The sequence below is a fragment of the Ursus americanus genome, chromosome 8, assembly GCF_024610735.1.
Source record: "Ursus americanus isolate L20-20 chromosome 8, mUrsAme1.1.p, whole genome shotgun sequence".
NCBI classification, from domain to species: Eukaryota; Metazoa; Chordata; class Mammalia; order Carnivora; family Ursidae; genus Ursus; species Ursus americanus.
The window spans coordinates 17,521,253-17,535,031 of NC_142134.1; the positions used below are offsets into that span (position 1 = coordinate 17,521,253).

The window sequence follows — 13,779 nt, forward strand, 5'->3', positions numbered from 1 at the left end:
ATGACCATGGAAAGAATATCTATAGGGACTTTATATTAAAAGGAGAAGCATTTGTGTTAACACTGGTAAATGGAAAAAACAGGTTATAAAATTCTGTTTATGGTATAAAAATAACTAAGACCAAACTTTTTACAGTAAAACAAGGCAAATTTATAAACTGTATCAGAATATTAAAAAGTGTCTGACTTGTGAGGCTAAACATACTTTTTTTCTACTTTTGTGCATTCTTCAGCTTTTTTTAAATGAGAATAATTAGTTCTATTAGGGAGGAAGCCCCAACAAATCTTACTCTTCAAAAGAGATAGTTTTGCACCCCCTTTTGTGTTCTTAATAAAGCCACAGTCAAAAGATAATTCCATAATGACATCAAATATTCTTTTAAAGAAATACTGTTTTTAAAATATTGTTAGACTCTTCAGAACTTCATTTAAATGTATTCTCATGAGAATACCTGAATTAATTAATAAGATAGAGATGAAGACTTAGAACTCTTTCCAAGAAATTCATTTTTAAAAATTGTTAACAGAAAATGTCTTTGGAAAAAAAATGGTTAATAAGGTTTTCGGTTGCAAACAGTGAAGCTTTTTAATCTTAAGAGTTTTAGGGAACTTAAGAGACATTTAATGTAATTCTTTTATAGATACTTTCTACCAAAGATTAATGATCTATCTAAAATAACACTGTTAAATGCAAAAATCAGCACTTATATATGAGGCCTTAGCCTGTATATTATAATTTTCTTTCATTATGGTGTAATATCTTATACTATTTTTTTTAAATCTACGAATTTTATTATGTTTTTACATAAGGAAAAATTGTACAAAGAAAGTTCTTGGAGTACTTTATACATTTACTTATTGCATACGCAAACTGAAAATTTCTGTGTTAAATTTGAGAGTACAACAAAAGAGAAGAAATATTTACTAAACCCTACTTTTCCTAGATTGGAACAAGCAAAAGAAGCAGAATCCAAAGATGCCTTGAAAGATCTGGTTAATCTGATAACTTCCCTAACAACATACGGTGTCAATGAACTAAAACCAGCTGGTATTACCACAGGGGCACCCTTTTTATTGCCTGGATTTGCAGTACCTCAGCCTGCAGGCAAAGGTGAGTCTTTTTTTTTTTTTCTTTCTATTCTGAGCCACTCAAAGAAGTAGAGACAATAAATCAGTTTGACTTTCATTGCTCTTTGTTACGTGTGTAAAGGTGTAATAGGCTATTTTTCATTAGAGTTTATGCTTTATTTATGGTACAAATTCTTGAGTGATAGCCTTACCAGTTCACATACTTGAAGATAATATATATGATGGAAACATTATAACATCAGCCAAATTTAAAGGAAAAGGTAAACTGAATTATTAATGAAGGTGGTAAACTTACCTGTTTGTGTATATGTTAATGCCTGAGAATGACTTATATTTCTATATTTTCTAGCAAGAGCTTTTTTAAAACTTTGTATCCTCACCAGCAGAAAGCATTTTCTTTTCTTTTCTTTTCTTTCTTTTCTTTTCTTTTCTTTTCTTTTCTTTTCTTTTCCTTTCCTTTCCTTTCCTTTCCTTTCTTTTTTTTTTTTTTTTAAAGATTTTATTTATTTATTCGACAGAGATAGAGACAGCCAGCAAGAGAGAGAACACAAGCAGGGGGAGTGGGAGAGGAAGAAGCAGGCTCACAGCGGAGGAGCCTGATGTGGGGCTCGATCCCATAACGCCAGGATCACGCCCTGAGCCGAAGGCAGACGCTTAACCGCTGTGCCACCCAGGCGCCCCCCTTTCTTTTTTTTTTTAAGATTTATTTACTTATTTTAGAGAGAGAACTCGAGCAGGGGGGAGGGGCAGGGGGAAAGGGAGAGAATCTCAAGCAGGCTCCTCACCGAGTGTGAAGCCCACACGGGGCTCGATCCCTGGACCCTGAGTTCATGACCTGAGCTGAAATCAAGAGTCAGACGCTTAACCAACTTAGCCAACCACGTGCCCCTATATTTGACTTTTAATTGTTGTATGTGTACACATTGTATTCGGTTCAGCTTTTTATGGTGGACAATTTGTTCTTGGGATTGGTTATTATTATTCCTTATCTTTTGTCAGTGACATCACTTCAAACCAAATAATGAAGATAAAACTTGGGAAGTTCCAAATTTTCCCATATTACTCCAAACTCAACTCTTTATGACTCCTTTCTTTATAGTGAAAACTGATATATTGTCAATTAGTTGAAAGATGCAAAATATTGGTTATAGTTATCCTTTAACCTTATTTGTCACCGTTGGTCACTTATAGTCAGACTTTAACGTTTGTATGTCCACCAGTCCATCTGAACTTGGTTTTTGATTTATTACCTGCAGGTAATAAAAAGGGAAGATGTCCTCAAAGAGCAAGCGTACTATTAATCTGGAGCTGGAAGTAAAAATATATCTTTGGTATTTACTGCACATGGAAGAAATTTATATGTTATAGACAAAATTGAAATTGTGTATAGATTAAAGATTTTTAAAAATCTTTTCAGTTTTTAAAAAAATGTCCAAGCCAGGATTTTGGAGCAGTCTTTCTAACTCGTTTTCTAAATTTTTCCTAGTTCTGTGTTTATCTTCTTTCTGAAATCCAGCTTATTCTGTAAGGCACTATGCTAATTTCTTGGCACTAGGTTAATGTTTTGGTCACTCTGACAAATGCCCTGTACTCCTAATAGTTGTCAACCTGGGGTCAGTTTTTAGAGGCAAACACTTGTTTTCAGGTGCTCCAAATACTTTATATGTTAATTTCTTTATAATTATTTTTACTAATTTGCCTCACAGGAGCCAGGTATACAGATTTTTTTTCTCAGTTGGTGTGTTTAAAAATCAGATGTTAAAAAATACAGCTGGTAGTTAGCCATAAGTGGCTTTAACAAACATATACGTAAAGAAATGGCACTTTTAGCTTGAAAACAAAACACATTTTCAAATTAAAATTTATGAGAGCTCTGGTGGAGTAACGATAAAGAGACAGTGGAACTCAGAGAATATTCAACGCCCTGTTTTCCTGCTTGCATTCTTGCTGCTCCCTGGCCTTTTACTGCTTCAAGCTAAAAGTCTTTTCATGAAAGGTAACTGTTCTTACAGTCACGGTCCATCTTACAGATAATAAAGAGTGAAAAAAATCCCTGCACATTTCCAAACTCAGATGGCTGGATTTACATAGTATGCTTTATTTTCTGTAAAACTGTGTAATGTTTCAATATATGCAATTCTTGAATTGGAATATTCATGACGATGCACTAAAAGTTTAAACAGTATTGATTTTAATTAAATGACTGAAGTCGGATGGAGAAAAACAGGACTTTGTGAAAACAGGATGTGTTCTTGGTAAACAGTTGATAAATATTACAATTCATGATCTGTTTAAGTAGACTAGTTTGCCATGATTAAACTATCACGTAGCACCTACTTTTGTGTTCTTGTTTTCCATTTCAGGTCACAGTGTGAGAAACATCCAAGCCTTTGCAGTTCTTCAGAATGCATTTTTAAAAGCAAAAACCAGCTTCCTTGCCCAGATCATCCTTGATGCCATCACAAATATTTACATGGCTGACAATGCCAATTACTTCATCCTCGAGTCACAGCACACACTGTCACAGTTTGCAGAAAAGATTTCTAAACTCCCGGAAGTACAAAGCAAATACTTTGAGATGCTGGAGTTTGTCGTTTTTAGCTTAAATTACATCCCTTGTAAAGAACTCATTAGTGTTAGCATCCTCTTAAAATCTAGCTCTTCTTACCACTGTAGCATTATTGCAATGAAGACACTTCTTAAGTTTACACGACACGACTACATATTTAAAGATGTGTTCCGGGAGGTGGGCCTTCTGGAGGTCATGGTAAACCTTTTGCACAAATATGCTGCCCTCTTGAAGGATCCAACTCAGGCACTAAATGAACAAGGTAAAGCATTGTCCAGAATGTCACTTCTATTTGGGAAAGGGGTTTGGGCAGGGTATTTTGTTCATGTGTTGCCTTTCATTTGCCTGTTGATTTGAATGACTTACTAATGGGCGTTACTTTGATATCCTTGTGAATATTTCCCACAATAAACTTGTTCATTCAGCTTCTGTTAGGGAATTGGGAAGGAGCGGGGGCCTAGAAATATGTCATTGTGGGGGAAAATAATTTAAGGTAAAAATTGAGGGAAACATTTATGTTCCATCTGAGTCATACGTACTACTTTTTGCTTCTAAGAGGGAATTTACAAAGCTCCTAGAAACAATTGGGATGTTTAGGTGCCTCACAATGTTTTTAATTATAGAGAGCCACAAAATAAATCTTTTTAGCAACGTTATATATGTACACATATATTATCATTTAGGTACCTTCAATTTGATATTTTTCATCCTTTCTAATCTGATAAAAGCATAATAGTATCTGGCACTTAATATTACATATGTTGAATGAATTAATACGGTTTTAATAGATTGCACTATTCATAAATAGTGCCTTAAAATCTAGCTTTCTTCTGTTAACCTTACTTAGCCTTGATTAGCAAAACCTTTCGTAAGAAGAATACATTTAACTTTGGCATTTTCCCTTTTTTTCTTTTAAGGTTCTAATTTAATTCCAGTTAACCTACAATGTCATATTAATTCCAGGTGTACAATACACTAATTCATCACTGCCCATACATCACCCGGTGCTGGCATTTTCCTTTTTCCTGTTTGCTAGACAACTGTAACTTTCTAGCCACACCAGAATAAAATCTGTAAACACTGATTTGGACCTTACTTTTGGTAGCTGGTGGACACATGTATCATTTTTAAAGGTTGTATTACATCATTTCTATTAGTGGTAAAAGTGACTATTAAAAAACTAATTATTAAAACCAAATCAAGAAAAAAAATAAGCTTACAACTTTAGTATATGAACCTTCGGTCCTTTTCCCTAGGGGACTCAAGAAATAATAGTTCAGTTGAAGACCAAAAACACCTGGCTTTGTTGGTTATGGAGACCTTGACAGTGCTGCTTCAAGGATCGAACACAAACGCAGGTGACTAGACAAGCTACTAGCAAATGCTTCGGGGGAGTATTATCTCTGGGTTTGTCTTCTCTAACGACTCTTACTTCTGAAATGTTCCTGTCACTTACAGAAAACACTGTTGATTTGGTGATGTTACCATGATATCTAGAAATACAGTACTTTTGACCTTTATAAATTTATTGACATAATATGTCACATTATTATTATTATTTCACAGTATGTTCTTATATTGCTTTTTTTATACTCTGCCTTGTTTTTAGTAGTCTTTTAAAGTAGTCTTTTTTCAAGTAGACTTTAAAGTAGTGTTTTTTAAAATTTACATAATACAGACTTTTAGGGGAATGACTTTGTTTAATTATTTTCCAAAATATCTCCTTCCTATGGTGATTTTCTTAATGTTTAGTAATTCAAGTTAGAGTATTATAATGCTACAACTGTAAGGAAGTATTGAAAAATGATTCTGTAGTAAAACTTGCCTCTCCCAGGTAAACTGGATTCATTAAATCTTTATCGTTGGTCTCAAATTTTCTTCAGTCTTTTTCTGTTTTTAACAGTCCATTTGTATTTGTAAAATATCACTCTTGCTCTTAAAAAAGATCCCTTGAAACCTCTCAGGCAACAATGTCAGTACAATTTGAGCAGAGTAAGTAATGGGGAGGTGAACTGAGATGAGTAGGCTGGGCTCAGATCATACAGAGCCTTTCAGGCCATGCCAAGGAACATGAATTGTATTTTAAGTGTTGTGGAAAGCCACAAATGAATGAAGGAATGAACAAACGAATGAAAAAATGAAGTAGTAAACAAATGTGTTGCTTATTTGCCTGAATGCAGAGGAACTCAATATTCAACATATTTAAAATGTATTGTGTGTCCCGGCCACCATCTTGGTGTTCGAGACACAGATAATTCTTGCCCTGAAGGAATTATAACCTGATGGAAAAAGATGTAAACATGTAATTATGTGTCATTACCTAAGTACAGTTTTAGCAAATTCCAAGATGGAATTGAATGCATTTAGTAGGTTACTTAAATAATAAGTATGATGAAGTTTAATGGATATGATATTAACATTTCGTCTTTGGTATAATGCATAATCTCCTTACTTCCACTAACTAGGTTTAGTTGACTTAGGTAGAAGATAAAGATGTACTATCAAGGATTTATTTGGCAGATTATCTCTTCGTGACATGACCTGATGTTACACAGGAGGGACTGAAGAGTATTGGAGGAGAGTGGAGAGCTTACCCTGTGTGACTAAAAGTCACTTAACACATTTCCCCGAGGGCCAGACATTTCACTAAGTTCTTTTCTTATTGACTGTCTTTCCTTGTTAAGAAAGATATTACTTAGCTGTGTGATCTTGGGCACTTAAAGAATTCTTTGCTCGTAGTAAGTGTTCAGAAAACATTAGCCATGATGATTATGTAATAGGCACTAACTGGCCACCCAGAAGTGAATACACATGGTCTTCCATGTGCTAAGTCTCAGCACGGGACTTACACTCACTTCAGTGCCATATAATTCTTAGAAAGTTTGCAAATAGAAAGGACAGTGGCCACCACAGCAAAAACACAGACATCTTTTCACTCAGTAAACATTTATTGAAATACAGACTAGAAGGAAATCCCAAGGCTAATGGGGGACCAAACATACAAACAAATAATACTAAACTGTTTGATATAAACTACTATAATAGCAGCATATACAAGGCACTCTAAAAGCTTAAAGCTTTTTTTTTTTTTTAAAGATTTTATTTATTTATTCGACAGAGATAGAGACAGCCAGCGAGAGAGGGAACACAAGCAGGGGGAGTGGGAGAGGAAGAAGCAAGCTCATAGCGGAGGAGCCTGATGTGGGGCTCGATCCCATAACGCCGGGATCACGCCCTGAGCCGAAGGCAAACGCTTAACCGCTGTGCCACCCAGGCGCCCCTAAAAGCTTAAAGCTTTTAACCTGGGCTATGTACATATCAGTCCTGCTCTGTCATTAGCTAGCTGGGTGACCTTGGCCATTTGCCTGACTTCTATATGTCTCATTCCCTCATCTGTACAGTAGGGGATGAAGATTAAATAAATCAATTACAAAAGTCTTTGGAGTGGTACAATGACTGATGCTTTTTATTATAGAGTTTGTCTTTGTTTCTTTGTGTGCTCTACTTCATCAAGCCGTTTAGTTCCTTGTGATTTTTCTCAACAAAGAATAATTTATTCCACTCCTTTCTCGCAAATACTTTGGATGCCTTGTTCAGTTTAAATCTCATTAATTTGGGCTGTTCTTCATCTGAAAACTTTTTACATAATTTGATTTCCAGTATCATTCAGCTTAAAGCCTTTACATAAAAATATTGAGTCTCTTTGGTGTCTTCCTGTGTAATTTCCGAACGTTCTAGATTTGGAGAATTTGAACATGGTGAACATATTAGGGCACTAATCTTTTATTAAGGAAATCTAGAGAGAATGCGCTGCTTTGCTGACCTTCCCTCATGCAGTTGTATGTGATTTAAAAGGTGAAATGGCTGGGTGGGTTTTATTTGCATTCTTTTGAGTTATTCATCCTACAAAAAGATCAGATTTTAATCCATCTGACTTGTCGTAGAAGGTTTTAAGTTAGCCCCTGTTGTTCTTTTCTCTCTCTCCAGGGATTTTCCGAGAGTTTGGGGGTGCGAGATGTGCACATAATATAGTGAAGTACCCGCAGTGCCGGCAGCATGCCCTGATGATTATCCAGCAGTTGGTGCTCTCTCCGAATGGGGAGGATGACATGGGCACCCTCCTGGGCTTAATGCATTCAGCCCCGCCAACAGAACTGCAGCTGAAGACTGATATTTTAAGGGTAAATTTAACAAGCATCTTGTTACTACTCTCTTACCATTAAAATCTGTGGTTATTTTTAAATGACTCAAGTTGATCATAAACTATTCTTGCAGCTTTTCTTCAAGTCTAAAATTATGTCCAAGTCACAATAGTAGAGGAAAAGCTCATGTCTTTTCTGGCCTCCAACGTCCTCAGGCTGCCATCTCCTTACTCTCAGACACCCTCCCCTTGCAACCTCACCCCAGGCCTGGCACAGACGTCACCGCAAATACCACTACCTTCCAGAATCATAGCTTTCTTTTAATAACTTTTGCTTTATTTGGTGACTTTCTAGACAATAAGTTTTTAGTCTTTACACAATTGTATATTTCATCCTGTTTTGATTGAGTCTAGTAACAATTTTGAATATGCATTTTAAAACACAATCTGACCATAATTTATCTCACAGACAAGAAGGAAATTTACATGCGTATCAATATTGGGGAATATTTGTATATTTGAAGAGATTGTTCAGAAAACAAACAAACAAACAAACAAGTACCTTCCAGAGCTGTTAAGATTGCCAGCTTTTTTAACATACATTTTCCTTCTTTCTTGGTCCTTTTTAATTGGATTTGTAAAACGTTGGTCGATAAAGCCAACGGGAGGTAATGAGCTGACCTGTAATATTACGGCAGTGTTGTTCTGGTAAATGATAATAACTGACTCTCAGAATGGAAGAGGGCAGAAGGGAGGTCCTCATGTGTTACACTTACTGATATCCGTGGTGTAAATACTACCACTGTGACCTATTTCGGGCTGCTAATGTGTTGCTGAATGTGGATTGGGAAGAGATGGACAGTAGCACCCCGTTATGCGGTATCTTAAGAGTAGAGACAATAGTAAAATACAGAAAATAATAGGAAGTGATGAGTTTTGAATGTTTACTGTTTTTGTTTTTAAAATTATTTAGTTGTAAATATAGAACTTAATTTTTAATTATGCCTGTGTTTTAACAAGGCACATTAAATTCCAGAAATATAACAGTTGTCTTTCGAGAGCCAGTGTGAGCTGGCTCCAGCATTGCACTGCTCTGAGGGCATGAAGGAGTGTGGGGAGGCAGCGAGAGGATTTGGGACCTCGATTTCAGTTTCCATTTTTGCTGCATTCAGAACTACTTCTCAGTGCCTCTGTTCAGCTGACACTACCACAGACCTGTGTAATTTAATTTGTAATTATTTGTGCAGAAACCCAAAATTCCATATGCAGTATTTTATAATTCTCCCGATGCACTAATTTGAATTGTATACATTATGTTTATGCAAATTATGTAGATAATATATAGCTGATGATTTTTGTCTAATTAACCACCTACCATCAACCTTTCGTTGTAACTTTGGCATCTGCTACTGATGATTAATTATTGATTGAAGCAGCATATTATTCACAGTATTTGAAAGTTTTCAGATACCAAATTGATGCTATGATGATGTCAGAGTGCCAGGAGAGTGCCAGTCGGAAGGTAGTAGGAGGGGAACTTATCCAGAAGTGTGTAATATAGACGATTGGATTCAGCATTGATAAGCACTGTTTTTCTAACCCTTATCCTGATTCCAACCTGTGATATGGTTTTCTGCATATTACTTTAACTCTGAACTTACCTTTCCTCCTATATAAAATAATACTTGTCCTGTTCTCCCCAGTGTGTTTTTGAAGATGATGATGGTCACTGGCTTATGTCAGGCACTTTGCTAACAGTTTTGCATGTACTTCCTGTGGAGAAGGTTACCATTATTGCCTCGATTTTACACAAGCGAAAACTTAGGCACAGAGAGGCTAAGTAGCTGACCATGGTAAAACATTTTGTAACGCTGGAGTCAGAATTTCAACCCAAGCATTCTGACTCAAGACCTTGCATTTAATCTCCAGGCTAGATGATAAAATGTTTAAAAAGAAAAAAAAAAGTTGATATTGCAAGTGTAAGTACAGTTTATTAAATTTGACAAGATAGGGAAACTGTACTGTCAAATCCTGGTAAAATGGAAATTTATTGGCAGAATAATGGAAGAAATGCATTGTAGTTTAGATTTTTGTATATTAGATATTTGCATACTTTCTTTTAAAATATAAATGGTATGTATAATATACCATATTTAAATGGTATGTATAATATACCATTTTTAAAATATAAAAATGGTATGTATAATATCAATTTCTGAAGCAGTGTATTTGAAAAGGGTAAGTATATATATTAATATTTAGCCTTTCCCTTCAAATACCATTAGAAATATGAGATATCTTAATAAAATGGCCTTTTTAAATGTAATGATTGGGAACATTATAAACGGTGTCGTAAATAATATTGGATACCCATGTGTTCCAGTGGCTGAAACAGAGGGAAATGGAGCCCATGTGTCAGCAAACAGATTTCAGATTGCTGTTTGGGCCAGGAGTGTCACGGTTAAGTGCTTGAGTGGGGGCATCATTGTGCTGGGGTGTATATCCTCCCATTGCCATTGTGTAAGCCATACAATCTTAGGCAAGTTCATTAACCACGAAGAACCACATTTAACCGCCGTGTATGAAGTGGGGACAATAGCAGTGCGTAACACATAGGATTATGGAGAGGTTGAAATATGCTAATACACAACTTAAAGAAGCGCCTTATACATAGCCCAGAAAGTGTCACCTAATTTTATAATGTGTTATTTTTAATAATAAACTAAGTTATGATTGTTCAGAAAATAACTAGTAGTTTTAAAAGGTTGTTTGACTTGTTTCTTCAGGTTTTATTTCATAGTACTTACAGCTGTTCTGGGCAAGAGCACACTTTCAGCCATCAGACTTGAATTCACTATGCAAGCGGGAATGTCTAATAAGTCCCCTGAAGTTGCTCCTCTTTACAAAGCATCAGCATATGGTCACTTGATATGAATTGAAATACTTCAGGTCGTGGCTGCCCTGACTTCTAATCTTTTCTAGAATAAAACATTTTGTATACATACACAATCATAAGTGCTCATGATTGTATAAAATTATACTAGAATAATTATTTAATACAATTACTTTGTAAAAATCACTGAATTCATTAATGTCATTATCCATCAAAGACAAAGGAAAAGCTTTTCCATTAGGATTTGGATGTAGCCTTAGTCTGCCAAAAGAAATATGTGACAGTGTTTCCTAACACTATCTTCTGCCTTTAATATGACATCTTTTAGTTGAAGTATAATTAATATAAGCGTCTTATTAGTTTCAGGTGTACAATGTAGTGATTCAACAATTATATACGTTGCTCAGTGTTCATCATGGAAAGTGTACTCTTTAATCTCTGTCCCTTGTCTCACCCATCCCCCCACCCAGCTCCCCTTGACAACCATCACTTTATTCTAAGAGTCTCTTTTTCTTTGTCTCTTTTTTGTTTGTTTGGTTTCTTAAATTTCATGTATAAATTATGGTATTTGTCTTTCTGTAGCTTATTTCACTCGTCATTATACCCTCTAGATCCATCCATGTTGTTGCAAACGGAAAAATCTAGCTCTTTCTTATGACTGAGTAATATTCCATTATATATACACACCACATCTTATTTATCCAGTCATCTATGAATGGACACTTCGGCTGCTTCTATATCTTGACTATTGTAAATAATGCTGCAATAAACAGGGGTATATACGTCTTTTTGAATTAGTGTTTCTGTTTTCTTTTTGTAAATATCCAGTAGCATTATTGGAATGTATGGTATTTCTATTTTTAATTTTTAGAGGAACCTCGATAAGGTTTTCTACAGTGGCTGCACCAATTTGCATTCCCACCAACAGTGCACGAGGTTTCCTTTTCTCCGCATCCTTGCCAACACTTGTGATTTTTTGTGTTTTTTATTTTAGCCATTCTGACAGGTGTGAGATAATATTTCGTTATTGTTTTGATTTGTATTTCCCTGATGATGAGTGATGTTGAGCATCTTTTCATGTGTCTGTTGGCGATCTGTATATCTTCTTCGGGAAAATGTCTATTCATGTCTTCTTCCCATTTTTAAATTGTATTGTTTTTTTTTGTTGTTGACTTGTGTAAGTTCTCTATGTATCTCAGATATTAACCCTTTATCAGATAAATCATTTGCAAATATCACCTTCCATTCAGTAGGTCATCTTTTTGTTTTGTTTATTGATGGGTTTCTTTGCTGTGCAAAAGCTTTTTATTTTGGTATAGTCCCCATAGTTTAATTTTACTTTTGTTTCCCTGTCCTCAGGAGACCTATCTAGAAAAATGTTTATACAGCTGATGTCAAAGATATTACTCCCTGTGGTTTTTTTGTTTTGTTTTGTTTTTTGTCTTTTTAGGAGTTTTATGGTTTCGGGTCTCACAATCAGGTCTTTAATCCATTTTGAGTTTATTTTTGTGTATGATGTGAGAAAGTGGTCCAGTTAAATTCTTTTCCATGTGGCTGTCCATTTTTCCCAGCATCATTTGTTGCCGAGACTGTCCATTTTCCCTACCGTATATTCTTATCTCCTTTGTCATAGATAAATTGACCATATAAGCGTGGGTTTATTTCAGAGCTCTCTATTCTGTTCCATTAATCTATATGTCTATTTTTGTGTAACATGTCATTTTTTAATTGGTAAAAATATTTGATATGCTTCATAGGGCTGCTTAATGGGGAAGTGACAAAAACATTCCTATCAGATATTCATAGAAATGATATTCCCCCTTGACATTCATGTATTTTGTTTTAATTTTAATTATAAGGGAAACCCTTTGTTTTCTCGTCTCCTGTAGGCCCTCCTATCAGTCCTTCGAGAAAGCCATCGTTCAAGAACAGTTTTTAGGAAAGTTGGAGGATTTGTGTACATTACATCCTTGCTCGTTGCTATGGAAAGGTCTTTGAGCTCACCACCCAAGAATGGCTGGGAGAAAGTGAACCAGAATCAAGTGTTTGAACTTCTCCACACTGTGTTCTGCACGTTGACTGCAGCAATGCGCTATGAGCCAGCCAACTCTCATTTCTTCAAAACAGAGATTCAGTATGAGAAGTTGGCAGATGCCGTTCGATTTCTTGGCTGCTTCTCAGACCTAAGAAAAATAAGCCCCATGAATGTCTTCCCCTCAAACACACAGCCATTTCAAAGACTTTTGGAGGAAGATGTGATTTCGATGGACACAGTGTCACCCACTTTACGGCACTGCAGTAAACTCTTTATTTATCTCTACAAAGTAGCCACAGATTCTTTTGACAGGTATGGCTTTGCTCTGAATTAAAGGATCTGCTGTGTGTGACTTCAGCATTAAGGCTTGAATTATAACTTAACCTAAAAGAAAATGAAAATCTTTTATTTGCTGATCTGTTACTTTATTTGCCAGTATTACTGTTGCTCTGATGTTAAGGTTTTCAACATGAATATTTGTGTATTATTTGTAAATCTAGGGTTAATTGGCTCTTGAGGTACTTAATGGAAGTTTATACAAAGTTTACTTTAATGGTGGTGTTTACTATTGTTCTCAACAATAGGTACATCCAGACTGACGATATTAGTTATCAGTAGAACATGGTTATGGTTATATGTATTTCCAGACAGATGATATACTTTCAGCATTCCTCATCATTCTCAACATTTTGTAATCCTTAAAAAAGAGTATAGCTCCATAAGAGACATTGGTAGTTCGAGTCTTTCAGATTTGTTTACTCATTCCTTCATTAAACAAGTACTTAACGAATACCTACTGCATGCCGTGTTATTGTGCTAGTCTTAAGGGTTCAAGCACAAGACTGCTTTTGCCATGGCCATCCATTAGCTTAAATACAGACACGTAAACAATGACAATATATTGTGATAAAATCTAGCATGAGGGAATTCCAGGATTGTTTCTGTATTGCCCCCATAAGTAAAGTGAGTAGCTCTATTTGGATAGAGCTTCCAATAGGTTTTATATCCTTTACTGGGAAATAATCTACTTTGAAATATCTACTGAGATGTTTC

The 13,779-nt window shown here is 35.5% G+C and overlaps 1 protein-coding gene across 11 annotated transcripts in view; it reads left to right on the forward strand.

The window, feature by feature from the left end:
• WDFY3 (WD repeat and FYVE domain containing 3) overlaps window positions 1-13,779 on the forward strand; it is a 262,486-nt gene that overhangs the window by 122,549 nt on the left and 126,158 nt on the right. For all 11 annotated transcript variants that reach the window (XR_015725422.1, XM_045790948.2, XM_045791003.2 and 8 more), the window contains 5 exons: window positions 944-1,110; window positions 3,452-3,919; window positions 4,914-5,015; window positions 7,645-7,838; window positions 12,581-13,038. Coding sequence is in view for 10 of the 11 variants with exons in the window: in XM_045790948.2 (XP_045646904.1) it covers window positions 944-1,110; window positions 3,452-3,919; window positions 4,914-5,015; window positions 7,645-7,838; window positions 12,581-13,038 (1,389 nt within the window). In the remaining variant the exon portion in view is untranslated. The remainder of the gene's footprint in view (window positions 1-943; window positions 1,111-3,451; window positions 3,920-4,913; window positions 5,016-7,644; window positions 7,839-12,580; window positions 13,039-13,779) is intronic.